The sequence below is a fragment of the Meles meles genome, chromosome 1 (assembly GCF_922984935.1).
Source record: "Meles meles chromosome 1, mMelMel3.1 paternal haplotype, whole genome shotgun sequence".
In the NCBI taxonomy this organism is placed as follows: domain Eukaryota; kingdom Metazoa; phylum Chordata; class Mammalia; order Carnivora; family Mustelidae; genus Meles; species Meles meles.
Genome location: NC_060066.1, coordinates 211956203 through 211976256, shown reverse-complemented (window position 1 = coordinate 211976256; position 20054 = coordinate 211956203). Strand labels below are relative to the sequence as shown.

Sequence of the window (20054 nt, the reverse complement as noted above, 5' to 3'; positions counted from 1 at the left end):
GGACCCATGAGATGGCTGATGCCCCTTGCATGGGTGAGGCGACGAGGACCAGACTGGGGCAGTGGCCTTGGGGACAGAGAGAAAGCCTCACCATTCCCACATTTCTACCCCCCTCCCATTCTGCGGGCACCAGCCGTGCCTTAGTGAGTGCCCCGGGAGCCGTGGCCCCATGATCACTCTGGAATTTCCCAGATGTGTGGCTCCACTCTGTCCCCACCTGCAAATGTGGGTCTTGCTCTCCAAGCACGAAGCTTAGAGACTCCCCCGGAGTCTCCTCCTCTGCCATTTGCAAGCGGCCAGCATGGGGCAGCCCAGTGCTGGGCTCCAGCTGGGGTTCAGTAAGCCGCAGTGGAGACCAGGCCTTGACCGGCGTTGGTATTCAGGATGCTAAGCCCTGCCGGTTTGGGGGACAGGTCAGCGTCGCCTGCAAGGGCACGGGCTCGGGGAAGGGGCGGGCCTGCCGCAGCCGCTCTGCCGAGGAGGCGGCCCCCGGATTTGCCTCGTGTCATTAGTATGGAAGGCTCTGCCCTTACCCAAGGAGGCTTACAGGTTATCAGCCAGCTCCAGGAGCCACTGGAGAAAGGAGGAAGATAAAGAGGGATTTAAAAAGAAAATAACAAAAAGAAAAACTGTAATTTCTAATCCAAACCTCGCCCTGCAGTGGCTTTGTTAACCCCCTGTCACTTTCAAGACATAAACTGTTGAGTGCCACAATTACTTCAGTGGTTTCACTTTATCTTGTCCTACCAAGGTATTAAAGAGGAACTGGGGAACACATTAAAAAAACATACAGCCCAATTTAATCATGATTCCCTCTAAAACAATTGCTAGAATCTCACCGTTACAGCTGCTGAAGCATAAAAATCCTATAGACGCTTGGGGGGCCGGGCACAACGCGGCCTCTGCAGCTTCCACGCTCGGCCCCTTTGTCATCAAGGGAGAGCTTTGGGGTTTCTGTCTTTAACAGGACTTAGTGGAGAGGCTCCCCAGAGGCTCCCCCAGAGCAGAGGGAGGGTGGCCCAGGGTCCAGCCGCCCAGACTTCCCTGCTTGGAGCATCTGTCCCGCCATCACTACCAGCAGGCAGAGGCTGAACGGAAAGCATGAGCTCCGAGAGGGAAGCACAGTGGCCCCTGTCCAGCCCACCGGGGATCTTGGGAGCCTGCTCATGGTCAAGGTTGCAAAGAAGGGCATGGGCTGCAAAACCAGCTCAGTGTGAATGCCACGTGGGGCGAATGTCTGCCAGCTCTACCCTGCTGTACTTTCTCTCTGCAAAGCAAGGGAAATGTGATCATTGCTTTGGGGTGGTTCTGAAGCCCAGGAGGGGGCAAAAGGAGGAAGCCAGCCAGGGGTGGGGAGTTGGGTATGGTTCCCCGACCTCACTCTTCCTCTCCACTGGACGACATTAGAAGTCACAGCCTTTCTTGGCTCAGTGCTCCCACCCGGAAAGGGAAGGGGATGGGAAAGTTGGCCTGGACGACCCCGAAGCTTCTTCCTGCCTCAATCATCCTCTGTTCCAAGAGGAATACACAGAAGGGTCCGGAGGCCCATGATTTGCAGGATCCTTAAGGATCTTTCATGCACAAATTAAAGTATACACGGCCTCCAGATGAGAAGCTAAGCAATTGTTCAGAAGAGTTTGGAAGACCTGAGGTCACCTAGCATGGGTTTTATCCGGCTGAGGACAGGAGACGACCCCCGTGGCCAAGGAGAACCCCACACGTTCTCACCATGTGACAGGATGTGGCCAGGGTGGTATCTCTCTGAATTCACAGACGCTTAAATTACAGACTGTTTATCTAGAAATGGAGCCTTTGTTTTCTTCCAGCACTTGGAAGATAGCCAAGCATGGCCTCTGAGATCCTGTTTTCATGACGGGATAACAATGGCCCGCGTTTAGCTCATGAGGGCTGGAGTGTCTGTTCACTGGTGCTAACGATGCTTCCTCAGTGTCCGGGAAGAATTTCTTAACCTTGCCCCAGTGGGCTCCTGTCTTAGGGAATTACACTTGCCAAATCAGAAACGTCTGAGTCAACCTGGGTGCGCTCCACACACAAGGGCTCGAAGATCTTGGGGACAGGTGGTCGTTCACGGTACCGAGGGCTGACGTCGCACAGGTTTGAGAGGTAGTCACAGTAATAATACCTGCCACTTGAACACGTCAGCCACTGTTCAAATGCTTATCGCATTTCGTCTTCACTGCCTCACGGGGTAGGTAGTGGGATTCTCCCCCTTTTATCAGTGACAAAACTGAGGCACAGAGATTGGGTTGCCTAAGGTCCAAGCTAGGAAGTAGCCGAACCCAGACTTGAACCCCAGCAGGTGTAACCAGAGCCCACGTCACCATCATCGTCCCCTTTAGCATCACATAGACCTGGATTCGAGGTGGCGCTTTGGCAGGCAACCTGATTCTTTTCACTCCGTGTTCCTTGTGTGTAACATAGAGGTGATGATCAGCGGTCCTTACTTCGTGGGGTGAGGTGAGGATCAAATAAGCTAAGGCCTGTGCGGCCCTCGGCACCAGCCCTGGAGCATATGAGTACTGGATGAATGGTAGCTCTCAGCAATCACAGTGACGGCAGTGGCTGTTGGAACCAGAGGACAGTCTGAATGGTAGAGTGGAGGGAGGAGTGGCTTAGCAAAAGGAAGACATATCTGTTTAGGAGTTAAGGTCCTTGTTTGGTTCATGCAACAGAAAATTCAACTTCAGGATAAAAGAAAATTGGGATGTTTAAGTTACTGAAAGGTCTTGAGGTGTTCTGGCTTCAGGCATGATGGGATCAAGGCGTCTCCAATCAATAACACGGAGGTTTGGCATCTCCTTCTCTCAGCTCTCCCTCCATGTTGCCTTGCTCCTTGGACTCCATGCCCTAGCGGCAAGAGATGGCTTCCAGGAGCACGAGGCTTCATCATTGCAGGCTCAGGTCCAACAGGAAAGAGCATCCCCGCCTCCTACAGGCTCCAGCCAGGTCCAGGGATTAGCTCTGATTGCCTCTGGTTGGGACTCGTGGCCAGTCATCATGGCCCAGAGAATGCAGGGTTCCATTTGGCCACCTGAGTCACATCCTCCCTCCCGGGACTGAGTCTGAGAGCGGTGGTCTGTTCCCTAAAGTACACTGGGATTCACAGGAACACCAACGCAAGAGAGCTGTGTCCAGCCCTGCCTCCCATTAGCCCTGTAACTCTGATCAGACCATGGGACACCTCCCTGTCCGAGGGGGCTCATGTGGCCAGTGGGGACATGCTCGGCTTCCTCCAGAGCCATTGTGAAGAGCAGATGGGCAGGAAAGGCTCCAGAGCACGTCGTATGCGCAAATGACTGTTTGGTGCCATTGTCGTCTGATGGGGTTGAATCACTGCCTAATGGGGCACAGTTCTGAGCAGAGACACCCGCCCTGGGAACGAGACTGAGGCACATGTCCTTGGAGCTGAAGGGACAGAGAGGGGAGAGCAGTGGGTTGGGCTACCAGTCTTCCAGGCGCCCACAGCCAAGTCTTGGCCAGAGACTAGAGAGAAGGGGATCGTGGCCACGGATGTGGCTCCTGGGAGGGAAGAGATGTGAGGATTAGTGACAGCAGCCCCTGAGACCTGAGTACCAAGCAACCACGCTGCCAGCCCTGAGGCTTCCCACCGCCCCCCAGTCCCCACTGGGTCCGGGCCTCAAACCCTGAGCAGGACCCTCTCCCTAGAGTCCTGCCTCCCAGCAAGGTGTCTTACCTCAGGGCTGGCTAGAGGGACTCTTGCTGTGACTTTAAATAAATCAGAAATGAGTTCAAGGTGAGAGCAGGAGAAAAACCCAACGATCTCATCCAAGATCAGGCTCCGCCAGCGGCAGGGTGACAGCTGCCTGCAGCCCTGCAGGGTCCGGCAAGTGGGAAATGACAGGTGGAGGCTGGACAGCCCTGCTGACACGCCCAGCCCTGGACCCCACCCGGTGGGTGCCCCGGATCTGGGTCCCAGAGAGAGATGACCCCAAACATTCTGACCTCCTTCCACAACCCCGTATGGATCAGCCACCCGGAAACTAATAGCACCCATTACCAAAAAAATCTAGAATTTCTCCTCTTCAGCCCGTGTCCCCCTTGGGATAAGCAGTCTCGTATGCTAACTGGCCGCTGTGCAGAGTTTGTGCTAAAATTACCATCCTGAGCTCCAAGGGGAGCTCTTACTCCTAGCATTTGGGGATCTGGTAAAAAAACAAACAAACAAAAAAAAACAAAAACAAAAAACAAAACACACACACATTCACCTCCCCTTTCTGACCTAAAACGCTTAAATTGCACGTCCTCTCGGCTTTTGTCTTTTTGACCAGAAAAGTCCTTATCTTGGTGTCGCCGTGGCCACGGCCTTCCTCCATGGGTAGCCCCCACCCCCGGCACTCACTAGGGCAGGTCGTGTAGCCAGGAAAGAGCCGTTGCTGCTCTGAGTCCAGCTCCTGCCGCACCCGGCTCGCCAAGGCTCGCCAAGGCTCGATGCTTCGGTCCCAGCGACGGCTTTGGACACGAGCATCCGTGAACCCCGAGGTCTCCCTGGGTTTGCCGCGAGCGTGGGGCCCACCCGCCTCCACAGCCCATTTGTTTTGATCTTCCCGAGGCATCGCCTTGCGCTTCGCCCACTGGGGCTCCGTCTGTCACTCTGCACCCGCCGGTGCCACCCCACGAGGTCCTCTCAGGACCCATCGCAAACTTTGGGCCCTTTACAGGCATTTCGTCACCCATAAGAGTTTAGTGTCATCTGCAATGAGAGTTTATTGGGCCTTCCTTCCCTTAGATCATTTGTAACGACTCTCAATGAGGCCAGGCCTGGCCCCACGCCACCGTGACTCTCCCGTCTTCCGCGTCGGGAAAGCGGGCCCCACGCCCTGCGGCACAGGTGCGCTCCGCGGCCAGGTCTTGCGGCGCAATGGAAGGTTCTTCACGACGGTGGTCGCGCAGGATGGCTTGACCTTCTAGGGGGCCTTGGGGTCAGGCCTTCTCAGAGGCTTCCAGAAGGTCGGGACAGGTGGCCTGCCCGGAGTCCTTCGAAGCCCACGTGTCCTTAAGTGCGCGGGGGAGGGGGGGCGGGGGATGGTGACTTTTCTTCCCGCCAGCACCGCCAGGTGTCCGGGACGCAGCTGTGCCAGGCGCGGGTTCCCGCAGCACCTGCGGGCCGGAGGGGCCAGCGCGGGTCCGGCCGCTCAGCCAGCTCGGCTCCCGGAACGCCACGCCCGGTGGAAATTGTTGAAGTCTATTCCCGCGACTGGAAAACTCTGGTAATTGTGTAATAACAACGGCAGCGGCAGCACTCGGCAATTACCCAGGGTTTTCATCTTCAGACCACTTTACCACATTAACTAATTAAGCCTCCCAGCCTCCCTCCGACGCCGGGAAGGGCTGCGGCCCCGGACTCCCTGCGGCGCGCGCGCTGGCTTAATGAGGGCAGCCCGGTGGAGGGGGCGCGGGGGTTGGCCGGGGCACCGGCCTCTGCCCCCACGTGGAGCAGGAGAGGAGGCCCTGTGGGCCCTCCCCGCCGGCCATCACCCCGAGACCCCTGCCCTGCGGGGCCCAGGCTGGGGAGCAGGGAGGCTGTCTGCATCCCTGGCCATGCGGGGTGGAGGCCAGGCCTGGCCCAATGGCCAAGTGCTCCGTTCCTGGCTGTCCCCTGCCCCACCTCACAGCCCGCCCAAACACAGGGGGTGTCCTGTGGGGCCTCTTGATGTGGAGATGGGGACTCTGCTGCCTCGGCCCTGCCCTGAGAAGCTCCCAGGCCAGTGCCAAAGCAGGGACTTCCAGCCCTGCCCCGTTCCCATCTACTCCCAGCACCCGGCATCACCCGGCCAGGCTCCCCCGACTTCTCTGTGCTCCAGCCGCTGCCCAGGGCACTGAGGCTGGCCGAACGGTCACCCATCCCCCCCTGCCCGCTCCGGCCAGTCCCCTTGGAGCCCCAGGGCCCGGGTGGAGGGGAGGCGTGGGACTCGGGGCTCGAGTGAGCGATGGCATTCTGAGCAGTCGGAGTCTCCATCCCCGGAAGGCGTGACAACAGCACCCACGGCCGTGGGTTGTTGAAGGCGCTAAGTGAGGGGTGGCCAGTGGGGCTCCAAGGTGGGGTCCCCGCGCAGGTGACACTCAGGAACCATCTTCGCAGATAGAGGCGCCGCCGGGAGGCGTGTGCTGGGGGTACAGGCATGTCCCTGCCCCCCCAACCCCCGAGAGCAGCAGAGAGGATGTAAAATGTAGCAGTTCTGGACACGGCGTTCTCTGCAGAGGGAGGAGAGAACTAACTGGAAGGGGGTAGCAGCCGGCAGGAGCCCTGGGCAGCCGGGCCCGCCCACCCCGGCCCTCCTCAGGGAGCACGGCTCCTGCGTGTCCCGCCGCTACCCGCGGCCCTCACGGGGACCCGAGGGGAGAGGACTGGAGCCTGCCCAGGGCCCCACGACTGGCCTGGCTTCTGATAGGGACGCGGCTTTACCCAGAGCAGAGGAGAGATGCCGGACTGCCCTGGGGCAGCCGGAGCGCAGGCGAGAGGACTTTCTCTGCCTCACAGCGCGGCCCAACCCACGGCCCCGAGCTGCCTGGTCTCATCATTTATTCATTCCCTAATAAATCCCGCCCTTCTTTCTGCCGGCTTTGCACTCCTGTTTTATGGGCATCTACCCCGTTTCTGAAGCACCCAGGTACAGGGAGGGGCTCTGCCTCTTAAGATCAGGCTCGTGGGGTTTCAGGATGTGTGTCAACAGTGCTCACGCGACAGAGGCCACGAAAGAACCGGCTTGTGGCACGCTTGGGGCTGAGTCACTCTCAGTCACTCTCCCTCCCCCCGGGCCGGCCGCGTGGGCCACCCCCTGCCACGCACCGGAGGCAAGTGGGGAGGTGTATGGCACTATTACACGCTATTATGACTTTCTGGGTAATGTATACATTTTCACTATCACACAGCCTCTCTCCTTCATTTTTCATGAGAACTGGCACGAGATTAATGACTGAGCCACAGAAGAAACGGAGCGCCACGCCACTCTGATTTATCGACCACTTAGCGTTGATGAAGCTGCAAACAAGAGTCAAGCAGATGTTGCGGCTGCATTTTTCTTTATCAAAACCAACAGCTTTTTGCATTTTTAACCACTTCTTGCACGGCTGTCCTGCTTCCTGCACAAAAGGGGGTGCTGGCTCGGAGCCTCCTCCTCCTTCCCATGGAGATGGAGGGGCCCCGGCTGGGGGTTGGGGGACCCCCTGGCACCCAGCAGTGGACAAAATCCAGCGGTGGCCCAGAGGAGGACGCGACACCCCGAGGCTCTGCCTCTGGGCGACTCGGGGCCCCGAGCGGGCCTCCTGGTGGAGAGCTCACGGCTGCACCTTCAGCCCATTCCAGAGCCTGCTGCACACCTGGGGCTGGGCTCTGCGTGGAGCAGGCACAGGCTCAGCTGCCCCCTGCAAGCTGGAATGTCCCCCCCCAACTTCCCGCTTGAGCCCACAGCAGATGACTGAACCCCCTTCAACTCAGCAGCATCGGGGCCTTGCTCGCGAGCACTGACTTGGGATCAAGTCCTCCCTGGGCTCCTTATGGCCTTGCCTGTCTCCCAGCCAGGTCAAGGCCAGTCACAGTCCTCCCCCTGCTAAAGGGCAGCCACGGAGGCTCAGCCAGGTCAAGTGCTTGCCCACACTGGAGCACCCCGCTCCCTGGGCCCCACCCTGGACCTCTCGGGAGCCAGAGCCATAGGAACCGCGGGGCTCGGGCTGCAGGCTGAACGTTGGAGCTCTCTGGGGACTGGGAGAAGGTCTAGTAGCCGGTCCAAGTCTCTGTGACTAGGATAGGGTGCTCCCACCCACCCGTGGCTGCCACCTGCTTGGGCTCGTCTGCTGTGCCTCCTGGTCTGTTTTCCTCTTCCCTTCTTCCTCCCCTCCTCTCCCTCTCTCTCCTGCCTCCAGCCCCAGCTGGACTGAGGTCCAGCCCTCCACAGAGGGTGAGTCCGGTTCCCCCCACCCCGCAAGATCTCTGCTAGGAGAGCCTGTGGGCGCCATCAGAGAGACACGGCCCACCGCCGCCTGCCACTTTCCCAGGCTGCACCTGCTCGGCCCGGGCGTGAGGGTCCCGAAATGTGTCATTGCCCAGGGGCTGCTGCAGATTAATGGGGATCCCAAGTCCGCTCCTGGCCCCCCGGCTGCCACCTGCCCCTGCCGCCCAGTAGTGGCAACCCACCCAGGGGGAGCAGGGACGCATTCTTTTCCAAACCAGTCTCCCTCTCTCAAATTCCATCACCAGTCACTAAGAAGATTAAATGGGCAGCCTTGCTTTCTCCCCACTGCTGGGCCAGCATCTCCCCCCTGCTTCTCCCCACAGGACCCCCGTGGTCCAGGGCGCCCAGGTCAGGAGGGATGAGCCCACGATCGAAGGGGACACTCAGTTGCCCATCTGGCCCCGGTTCCGCTCCAGTCTTCCTGAAAGGAAGCCCCATCCCGGAGTAGGGGGAGGAACGTTGCCCGGGCTGACCAGGAAGGGGAGAGCCGTGTGGACAGGGCACCACATCGGGGCAGGGGTTCCTCAGAAACTCAAATGCCATGTGGGCCTCGGGCCAGGCCAGGGAGGGAGCCCAGGGTTAAGGGGATGGTTCTGGGGCATCTAAAACCCCGATGCCCCAGAGACCCAAGAACAGGCTGGGAGGAGCTGTCTTCCAGTAGCTGCTGACAGTCATTTCCTTTGGCTTTGAATTGTAGCAATGGTTCCCAATCTGTGTTCCAGAGCACACTGAGGTCCCAAGAGGGGCTCAGGCTGACGTTCAAAAAAGCTTGGAAAGCCTGTCTACTGCAACACCCAGGAGGCTCTCCTGCCAAGCAGGGTGCCATAAAGACTGACCAGTCCTGCCGTAAAGGAGCCTGTGTGACTTTGGCAAAGCATCCCCTTTCTGGAACATTCCTAACCCCTCCTGTGCTTCTAGACGTTAAGGTCTTTGGCTTGTTCTCCCTCGACTTCCCTTTGTCCCCAAGGGTCAGGTGAAATATGCCCTTTGGTAAAAGTGTCTTAGGAGACCAACTAACACTGGCCCCCAGGACACACCCTTCCAGCACGTTCAGCCTCCAGACGCGTCTCTGCCCTGCAGAGTCCTGGCAGCCTGGAGCTACTAGGTCAGCCCCCGAATCCAAACCTCACATTTTCGGATGAAAACTGGGGTGGCATTGGGTCAAGGGGCCAGCTTAGCCCTGGGCCCCCTCAGGTGCTGTCGCCCCACTTCCAAGAGGACAGACACCTCCTCCTTCTCCTGAGTCTGTGCGTCCCTCAGGAAGACACACGTGGGGATCTCCTGAGTAGGTGTCAAATGCTGAGTCACCAGGAGGAGACAGCTGTCCCCATACCACTTCCCCCAGCGAGGTCGGCAGCCTGGCCGGGTCCATGCCCCGTGCCCCAGGGGTCACTCAGCTGTCCTGCACCCTCCGCACGCGGCAGGTGCGGGCACTGGTTTGGGGAGTCGGACACCGAAGGAGCCTGGCCTGCGGAGCTCATAGATCGGGTGGGAAAACGGGCCAAGCAGTAGTTGCTCAGAACCAAGGAATGGGGTGAGAGCCAAACAGGAAGCGGTGACGGGTGCTGGGACCGCAGGAGGGGGGCCCCGTTCCATGGGGTCTCAGAATCAGGTGTGCGGGCAGAGGTGAGGCTGAGATGTGCAGGACGTGTGGACCAGAGCACAGCAGCTGGAGAAGGGCTCAGGAGAGAACAGGCCGTCTGGGGAAAGGGACTGTCCGGCCGGGTGGGCCAAGGCGGGTATGAGGCCAGGAGCGGCTCTGCAGAGACGTGGACCGGCTTGCCTCAGCCATGTCAGGAGCGTGAGCTTCCCTCGCAGGGCCAGGGGGCTGCCCCGAGTCACAGGACCGTGGCTGCTGGCCCGAGAGAGCGGGTGGGGACGCAGGCCAGAGCGGAAGTGAGGAGGCCCCTGGAAGGTCCATGCGACAGGGCTGAGAGCCCAGGCAGCGGGGGTGGGCGGCAGAGTGGGCGGGAGAAATGCCAGAGCTCACTGGGACTGGCTATGGAGGGGGAAGGAGAAAGAAGAATGACGTGCCCGGCGGGGGGAGGGCCAGGTGGGCCCCGCAGACATCGGGCTCAGCCCCGCGAGTCGGGGGTCCTGTGGAAGCCCTGACAGGGCCCGTCGAGGAGCAGTCGGACAGTGAGCCTGAGCCATGTGGAGAGTTGGGGCTGGGGAGAGGAAGCTGGGATCCTCGCCACACAGTGCTTGTAGGGCCGTGATGCTGCGTGAGGTCACCAAGAAAGGAGAAAGACGAGGACCCCGCTGGGCGGCGTGGAGGAAGGGGAATCCCCGTGTGCTCAGAGGAGAACCAGGACAGAGGGGCTGCCGTGGAGAGGGAGTGCGTTTTAAGCGAATAAACTGCCCACTAGCTTCACTCCAGTCATCCTGTCGGAAAAATGTCAGAGCTCGGTTTGGTTTGAGGCCGGGTCCGGTGGTGAGCGGGACTTAGAGGAGCAGGACTCCTTCCTGTCACTCCTCTCAGGGGCCCTGTGGTGGCTGTTTCCGCCTGCGCATGACGAGCTCGAGGCATCAAAAGGAAGGGATGGGATCACCTAGTCCGTGGGGCTTTCCCGAATCTTCTGGAATGTCTGAGACTCTTACCTACCCTCAGCCGCAGCCCCCGCCCCCCATAGATCTCCCTCTCCCAGGCCTTCGGTACCAGACTGGGCCTCCTGGAATTCGGTGGGGGGGGACTCATCTTCAAGGGTCCTGCTGTCTTTGTGGGCTTCAGGTCTAGTATGTTCACAGAAGTCCCCTCACCCAGGGAGGAGCCTCTAGACAGCCTGTCGTATGCCCCCCACCCTGTAAGACTGGACCTGAGTGGCAAACCCCAGGGAAACATGGGAGCAGCCCAGGAAGACAAAGGCCAGGTTGCGCACAACCGGCCAGAATCCGGAGTCCTGGCGGGTCTGCTGGGCTGCATCTCGGCCGGGTCCCCCCGAGCAGGGCATGGGCGAGCGGCTCGCAAGCCCCCCGTGCACGGCCAGCAGAGCAGGTCTGGGATAGAGCCCTACGTCAGGCTCTCTGCTCAGCAGGGAGCCTGCTTCCCCCTCTCTCTCTGCCTGCCTCTCTGCCTACTTGTGATCTCTGTCAAATAAATAAATAAAATCTTTTTTTTTTTAAAAAGTACCACTAATGAATAAAATCGCCACGTTGCCAAGAAGCAATGTGTGCCCCAAATTTTAAAAAAACACTTTAATCACTTCCATTTAATGTGTCTTAAAACCAGTCCCAGCCAGGAAGTCATCCCTTAAGATTCAGCTTGGGAGTTTCAGCCGCAGGATCCCCAGGCCCGAGGACAGAATCTTTGCTGGAGACACAGACCACGATGCCATCTGCTCCTGTGGTTCTTAATCCCAAGCCCAGACTCCTCGAACCCTCACGGGCTGGCACCTTCTTCCCGACTGTATCAAGGCCACCGAGCAGCCACAGGCCCAGGGCAAAGCCTCCATGTTGGGCACATTCCCCGATTCAACAGGAACAGTGATGGATCTCGACTCCCTAGATCAGTGTTTACAGATGCGGGGTACACAGGCCACTGGATCTGTGAATCCCTGAAGTGCACAGTTGATGAGCCTTGGGTAGGTTTTGAGGCTGGGCGTGGACTATCCACAGCCTTCATCAAATTCTCCAAGAGGCCTGAGACCAGAGACAGGGTGAGGATCAGCCTTGCCTCTTGGCCTCCTAGGAACGCGTTTTCGGAAAAGACCGCTCTGCCATTCGTAGACCCAGAAACGAGACGCCAGATGTCGGTGGCACACAAGCCTGGGAAGCGTGAGGATGGGGAGTCCCAAGACAGCCTAATTCAATTCTACAAACACGAAATGAGCACCAGTCATTGCCAGACACTGCCCCTGTTGTGAGGAGTTCAAGGAGGCAGAGGCCCACAGACTGGGAAGACACAAACCCCATCCTGCTGTGGTGGATGTACGGAGGGTGAGGTATCAGGGAAGACTTCCTGGAGGAGGAGGCAATCCTTGTGCCTGTCCTCAGAGACCGAATGGAAGCTGGTTATGCAGAAATGCAGCTAGGCCCTGAAGAAGGGACAGAGCTTCCTGAAACTCTGGGTGCACGGTGAAGGTGGCCCTTTGTTCCCCAAGCTCCCACCTCCCCTCCCACCACCTTACTCCACCCCCCACAGCCTCCCCAAGGACCCCAGCCGAGCTCAGGGAGGCCATGGGGCAGGAAGCTGCAGCCCTTTCATCTCCCAAGCAGCTGACACCCTGGCTCCTTTCCCGTGTGCTCCTGCTCAGGGGCTGGGATCAGAGGGAGCCCCCGGGGGCTCTGGGGGGCCTGCAGCCCTTTGAGCCTTCCTCATCTGTGCTGCCACCTGGCCAGGCCCAGGCCCAGGCAGGAACCCCCAGCCCAGACACAACCCTGGGGAGCCCAGTGTGTCTGTAGGAGGAACACAAGGCAGGGACTTGGAAGGACCACCCATCTCTCCCGACTCCCCATCCATGCGATGCGCAGAACAGACCTACCTACCTAGCTCTGGGGCATATTGCAAGGATAAAGTGAAATGCAAAGTGGGAGAGCACTTAGACCAAGCCAAAAAGAGGCCACCAGATGTCTTGGCAGGCCCGGTATTTGGAGTCCGAACCCTGGCTTCCAGCCCAGGCTCTGTCCCCGGCCACACAGCTTTGCCGCAGTCCACTGGCTGCAGATGGAGGGCGCTCTCCCCGGTCCTGCCTGGCCCTGTCCAGCCTGGCCGGCCTCCCCGGTGCACTCGGGCACCGCAGGAGATAATGGCTGGAAAGTGCCCCGAGAAGAATAACGCACTGTGCCGATGTCAGGGATTATCAGCGTTATGAAGGAGCGTGATTACCGCAATCCAGAAAAGCTGCCATTAACGAGAAGGCCCCTGTTCGTGTTGATTTAATTTCCTGGTTAACTGAGCGTTGGCAAGAAAAAAAAAAAAAAACCTCCGTGTTTCAACCCTTATTGGAAATCTTTTTAAATTATGCCAGTCTACTTTCTCGTACTGGTCGTGGCGTACTCTTGGGTCTTTATTTATGAACGCACTGATTGATTCACAAAATCATCTGTGACTCTCGCTCTGACCACATCCCAAAAGGCAACGGTAGGCCTGGCCTCCTCCATGCTGGAGGTCCTCGTGCCCTCCCAGGACTTGCCAGCAGGTGTCACTCAGAAAAAGCAGAGGACACAGGTCTAGCGGAAAGCCTGGGGGTAAAGCCTTCTAAGTGCCTGTATCCCCAGCTCCCTGGGGCTTATTAATATATTGCTAGAGATTTCCTTATGGTTTAAGCGATGCCTTCTGCTTGGGGTAAAAGGTGTTTCTGGACTTACCCAGATGCACTCTAAAGTGTTATGATTGGGTTTTTTGTTTTTGGTTTTTGGTTTTTAACAAACTTGTCAGGCCAGGCGCCTGGGTGGCTCAGTGGGTTAAAGCCTCTGCCTTCGGCTCAGGTCATGATCCCAGGGTCCTGGGATCGAGCCCCGCATCAGGCTCTCTGCTCATCAGGGAGCCTGCTTCTCTTCCTCTCTGCCTGCCTCTCTGCCTACTTGTGATCTCTGTCTGTCAAATAAATAAATAAAATCTTGAAAAAAAAACAAAAAACAAAAAACTTGTCAGGCCTGATGTGGCCAAGTAAATGGCCTTGGGTTCTGGAGGGCCACAGAAAGCCATGGAAGGTTCATGGTCTTTGCAGGGAAGCTCCTGCCCCACCAGATCCCCTCGGGAGGTCTCTAGCAGAGCTGGTGGTAGGCAGAAAGGCTTGGAGGGCGTTTACAATTGATTCTCATGGGAAGAGGTTGACCCATTTCCATAGAACCATCTGGGGACAAAATGAGGTCTTCACACAGAGCGTTCTTTCTGTTCTAAAGGCTTCCCAGGGGGAGTGTCCAGAGGTTCTGAGCGACAGCCGCCTCCTGGGTGCTGCTCAGAACTAACACGCTAATGGGGCTGCTCGTCCAGGGAGAAGCCCACGGGCGAAGGGCAGGGCGGTGTCCAGCCCTTAGACGTGGGGCACCTCCATTTCTGGGGAAGAAGGGGCTGATGATGCCTGTGTGGGGGGCGTCCAGCGAGCTGTGGTGAGGAAATGCACGGACCAGGGGCCAGAGCTCCTGAGTGGCCATCAGCATAAAGTCCTGGATGCTAGACCAGTGATATGTCCGGCCTCATGTGTGGTCCTTTACGCACCAATCGGCCCTTGTGGTTCGCAGCTGGGGGTGATTTTGTCCCTCGGGGGACAGTGGGTAATGGCTGGAGACACTCCTGGTTGTCATGCCTGGGGAGGGGGCAGGGTTTACTAGCTTCCCGTGGGTGGAAACCAGTGCCCAGGGCAGCCCCGCGCCAGAGAAGGATCTGGTTCCAGATGTCAGCGGTGCCAAGAATGAGAAAGCCTGGTGTGGGGACGCTCGGCCTGTCTGCACCTGCTGGGGGGGACGTCCCCTTGGATGGGCTCCATGCCTCCCTCATGCTGCCCGTCTCTGTACTCTCCCTGCAGAACCCCGACATCGTCCTGGTGCACTACCTGAACGTCCCAGCCATCGAGGACTGCGGGAAGCCCTGCGGCCCCATCCTCTGCTCCATCAACACCGACAAGAAGGAGTGGGCGAAATGGACGAAAGAGGAGCTCATCGGGCAGCTGAAACCCATGTGTGAGTACTGAGTAGCCCTGGTCCACCTGGCCCGGGGTCCGGTGCTGGAGGCCAGGCCAGCACCATGCGGGCGGGTCAGAGGCCCTCTGTGGTCATCCTGCTCGGACGCTAGCGACTGTAGCTTTCCTAAGGGTCACCTCCCACCCTACTCTCGCTTGACTCTCTGAGCCCCCTACACAGTAGCCAGGACCCAGAACATCAGGGACTGTGGGCCCACATTGCAGATGGCAACGGTGAGGCTCAGAGGCATGAGGCCATGTCCGTGAGGAGTAGAACCAAGGGAGCCAGGCATTGCTGTCTCACCAGCCGCAGACGGGCGAGCAGCTGCGGGCCGGGGACAGTGAGGCCTGGAGACAGAGGAGGGGCTGGCCAGCACTGGCCTGCCTCCAGTCCCCAGCCCATCTGCTCCTGGACGCGGGGCTGGCTCCGCCGGAGGCTCCCAGACTGGGTGACATGCTGATGACCAGAATGAGCTGGATTTCATTTTGCCAGCAAAGTGATGTTCCCTGAAGCATCTGACAGGTGCATGTCTCTGAATGCAGAGCGCCCAGGGAGTCTGGAGAGCTGGGCACGGCTTGTGCCTCATTTCCACTGGCAGCCGCTGGGGGCTCTCGGTGGCCTCTCCCTGCCGCCTGGACTCAGGAAGAACAGACATGGGTCTGCCGGACCTGAGAAGACCCAGCCAGTGTGCAGGGCCCAGGGTTCCAGAACATTCTTCTCTGAGGCTCAGTGAAAAGGCATGTCATCATACAGGACCTCAGAGAAGGGGTCCCCGGGTCCCTCAGAGCCCGTGCCGCCCTTGGAAGCAGGGCTGCAGGAAAGAGGCTGATGGACATATACACAGGGAGCAGCTGAAATGTCTTTTCCTGGGGGACCATGAGCGTCCTGTCGCTGGGAGCATCCAGGCTGAGGCCTGATGGTCCCCACAGTGACCAGCTCATCCTGAGAGGTCCTCAGAGCTCAGACTGGGGCATTGCCCCCCATTCTCAAGGTTGGGGTTAGGGACAGGAAGGGCAGAGGGGTCTAGGTGGGAAGGAAAACCCCAATGGGCCAAGGCCCAGTCACCCAGGGGCTGGTCCCCGAGACTGGGCCAGCCTCCTGAGCCAGGAGGTGGGGGGGAACCCCTGTGATCTTGGCCTTGATGCCCTGGCTCCAGGAATCTAGAACCAGGAGGCCCAGGGGCCTTCTAGGCTCCGGCTGTGTCCCGTGGAATCCTCCTTAACTAGGGATATGACACACGCATCTTGTTTAAACCTCCCGCTGTCCCCAGGGTGGGTCACTCTCCCCGTCCTCGTCTGCGTATTCCATCCCTCTGCCCTCAGCAGACGCATCAGCTCCTCTGTAGGCCCTGCCCCACTCCGGGCTTCACACGGCCCCCCACCCCCCGCCTAGCTGCCTCAGGACCTCCAGGGAGACCCCAGACTGAAGCTGGCCTCCGTGCTTCACCAGAGGGGCCCCCCTACCTCTTCAGTACTCTGCAGAGCTCCCAGAAACCAGGAAGACCCTGCAGCTAACCCCCAGGAAACTTCCCTGTGCTCCGCCGTCCCCTGGGCCCTGTATGGTGCTGGGCACATGCACACTGGTCGGAGGGTTGAGTGTAAAGTGTCTGGGCCCAGCTTCGGTCCACTCCCCACAGGGGTCTGAGCGATGGCTTCGGTAACAGAGGTCCCCAATGCCACGTGGGCAGGGCAGGGCAGCCCAAGCCGGGGAACCAAGAGGCGGGCACATCCCTGTTCTGTGACCGCTTCACTGTGTGACCTCAGGCCAGTCGCTCACCCTCTGCACCCCAGTCCCCTTCTGTAAGGTGAAAGAAAGAATTCAGAGTCTGTACCAAGATCCGTAGCCCCCAGCCGGCCCGTCCAGGCCCAGCTCAGCACCCCCGCCTCTGCAGAGTCAGGTCCGAAGCACTGGGACCACGATTTCACCCCATTTCCAGGAGGTTCTGGAGACTGTGTTAGCCAGAGTTTAGCCCGAAGGCAAAGATGCCTTTCATGGTGTCCACATGGTCCGAGCCTTGGTCCTGGGTCCTCCCCAGCATACACAGAGGGCCCTTGGCCTAGAAGCCACCCATGGCCACTGTCCTCATTCTTGTATTCTGTCTGCTCCCTTTTCCTTTCCTCCTTGCCTCTACCTCCCCACAACATCCCCTCTCCCCAGCCATGCGGGAGCCTCCCCGTGACAGACAGGAACACCCAGGGGCAAGGGGATTAAGCTCTGTGAATTCTAGGAGGTGCCGTCCAGACCGGAGTCAGCCTCTGACACTGAATTGGAGGAAAGTCTGCAATGCATCATGAAAATGATGTAAAACAACCACCAACTCCCCGTAAATCTAATAACACTTGGCGCTCCCGCGTATCCGGGGGCGGGGAGCGAGCCGCACGCGGTTCCTGAGCGTGCACGTGCGCGCGTGGCGCCGGTTAGAGACGCACGGCCTGGAAGTCAGGCCCCAGTCAAGCGTCACGCTCGACGAGCCTTGGAACACACGCAGGGCACCGGCGAACCGCGTTGGGGGCAGGCAGAGGTGCACGGGGAGCCGAGAAGGCATCAGATTGGGCTCCAAAATCCGGCGTGCCACCCGACGCTGGAGCCAAACACATTAGCTTCATCACATTTTCACATAAATCACATTCCTTCAAAGACTTCACAGCTTGATTTCCTGATGTTTCCAAATTTCTGTGCCCTACGGCAGACTTGTCAGTGGTTCAATCACAATGTTGTGCTTATCGGTGGTGAAGGCAAACTCGGGTGCACAGCCCTCACCTCACCTGTTGCAAGATGGTGGGGGGGGGGGATCCTTGTTCTTGAGCCGGGGGAATCTCACAAATGCCGGCTTCTGAGCCGTACTGACTTGGAGAACCTACTTTGATGCTTGCAATTGTGCCATTGGGTCTCACGGGGGCTTCCCTGCAACCTGCCATCTGAGGGATGCCACTTACAAAATTGAAAAAAATAAAAAATAAAGACAGGGAAAAATTAAGATATCCAGTAGGGATTCCCAGTGTGTTTCCAAAGATGCTTCCTATCTTTTGCAAACCCTTCCGTGGCAGTTAGAATACGGCGCAGGTGTGGCAGAGACCAAAACAACAGTGACTTTCATCAAAGAGGATATTTCATGCTCACACAGCAGTTCCGGGTTGACATGGCAGCCGCAGAGCATCGGGGATCAGCCCCCTGGGCTCCTTGCAGCTGGCGACTCTGCCATCCCTGGGGTGCCGCTCTCTTGTCTGTGTCCAGCTCCTACCATTGTAACTGCATTCCAGCCAGTGGGAAGGAGGAAAGACAAAGTGGAGGGCAAGCTGCTTCCTTTCAAGAACAGGGCCCAGAGGTTGTCCACAATGCTTCCACTCCGACGTCATGGGCCAGAATTTGGTAATATGGTTACCCTTGGTTGCAAAGGAGTCTGGGAAGTGTAGTCTCGTGCTAAGCACTGCCATCTTAACACACTTTGGGGAATAAGGTTACGCGTGTGAGTCATCCAGAGCCGAATGGCTCAGAACCGAGCTCAGCCTGGGGTGTCCCTGTGGGGTCTCAACTGAGAATCACTTGCCTTAGGTCAAGGCCTGAGAATGATTGTCTCGGGCCCCATCTGAGGGTTGGAGTTTGGAGAATTCAAGTGAATGTGATCTACAGCTCAGTATGTCTCATCCTGGAAATTCTGACATTCCAGTGCAGCTGGTCTGAGAGCCCCAGCTTTGGACCCGCAAACCACCACAGTGGGAGCAAAGGACCGGGCGGGTGGGATCCTATCGTCCCGGGTCAACTTTGAGTGGAGAAGAATGCCAGGGAGCTCTGTGCTGCGATGCCGCTGCTGGGAAACACGCGCAGTGATTCTTGGCTGCCCAGAACCACCGTGGCTCTGAACCACTGTGTCCCGGACCTTCCACTCTTGGCTCTACTGGGGCCTGCAGGAAGTCAGATGGGGCCCTTGGAGGGATCCCCTCCTCTGAGCACCCATGGCTTTCTGCCTGGCCCCATTCCTTGGCAGCCTGGGAGGGGACAGGCATGCCAGCCACTTCCCAGCTAGCAGGAGACAAGAGGATGCCATCCAGAATGAGGGATGAGGGCATGAATTTTAAGCTGTGTTCACAGCCCTTCCCGGAAAGGGATCGTGCCCCAGCTGTCCCACCCAGGGGATCCTCTGGGAGCACACTGGCTGGCCAGGAGGCTCTGCATTGCCAAGTGAGTTCAGGCCTTCCTGCAAACCTCTGCGGCCCCAGAGATCACCATGCATCACCCCAGAGATGCCCTAGAGGTGCCCCTCCTTGGCCCAAGAGATCACCCCAGAGATCAACCCCCTCTGGGCTTGGCTCTACTCGAACTGCCTTTCCAGGTCCCGAGACCTGTGGGTGGGAAGACAGGAGGACTGGCTGGGGAGCCTGCCTGGTCCCTGGGCCTGCACCCACACGTGTAGTTAAGTCCAGGGTGCCTGGAGACAGGGAACCCTACGCAGCTGGAAGTAGCTGGTGTGGCAGAGAGGCTGGAGGGGAGCGGGCTCAGCAGCAGGCACGCATGTCTCCCAGGAGCTCCTCAGCCACCCGCACTTGAAGCCAAGGGGACCCTCCGTGTCCAGAGCCCCCAGCCCGTTCTCCACCGGTCTGAGCTGCCCAGACCGCGCAGCACCCAAGGCTGGCTTATGTAGTCAGTGCGTCTGTTGTTGTCTCATAATTTTCCAGACAAAGACCAAAGATCCAGTAAGGGGGCGGTGTTTATTTGTTTTGCTTTTTCGCTTAGATTGTAATCCTGGTGATTATAGAATATCAAGAAGTAAAATCAACAAAGGCTTTCCTTTCTGGCCCCGCGCGGAATCCCGTTCCTGGTCGACTAGCGCCACCTGGCGGCCAGCAGCCGCAGAGCGCTCCGAGGTGCGAGCCCTCTGCAGGAGCCAGACTCCGTCTCCCAGGCCTGGGTCCACAAGCAGCTGGGGACGTGGGGCGCTGGGCCACCCCTGCCTGTGGACCTGGGGTCTGGGATGTGGCGGGAGCCCTCAGGGGTCTGCTCTGTGATTCTGGAGCACTGGGCTCGGGCTGGGGCTGGAACAAGCAGAAGGCGGCCCCGGGGAAAGACACATCTACTGCCTTTCCTCCCTGACTCCGTCTCTCCTGATCAGACCGCAGCCGGCTGCCGCTAGACTAAGGGGCTGGCGGTGCCACCCTGACGAGGAAGGCATCTCCTGAGTCTTGGCCAGAGTCTGTGGGCGGTAAGAGGCAGTCAGCAAAGTGAGGCGTTGCCCCACGTAGCTGGCAGGAGCACTAAGATAGGGGTGGGGGGAGGGGAACAGCCTGGGGAAGGGGCATCTGTTGTAAGAAAGGGTTGGAGGTTTCTTTCTGGTGAGAAAGGTTCACCTGGAAGCACTTTCCAGCGTCCCCTTCTCTGAAGTTACACCCAGGATAGGAACAAGGGACCAGGTGAGTCAGGAACGAGCTTGGACATGGCCAGGCTGGC

At 58.7% G+C, this 20054-nt stretch overlaps 1 protein-coding gene across 11 annotated transcripts in view; it reads left to right on the top strand.

Annotated features, from left to right (window-relative positions):
• CAMTA1 (calmodulin binding transcription activator 1) overlaps positions 1-20054 on the top strand; it is an 818028-nt gene that overhangs the window by 700880 nt on the left and 97094 nt on the right. For all 11 annotated transcript variants that reach the window (XM_045998968.1, XM_045998958.1, XM_045998935.1 and 8 more), the window contains one exon: positions 14459-14612. In XM_045998968.1, the coding sequence (XP_045854924.1) occupies positions 14459-14612 (154 nt within the window). The remainder of the gene's footprint in view (positions 1-14458; positions 14613-20054) is intronic.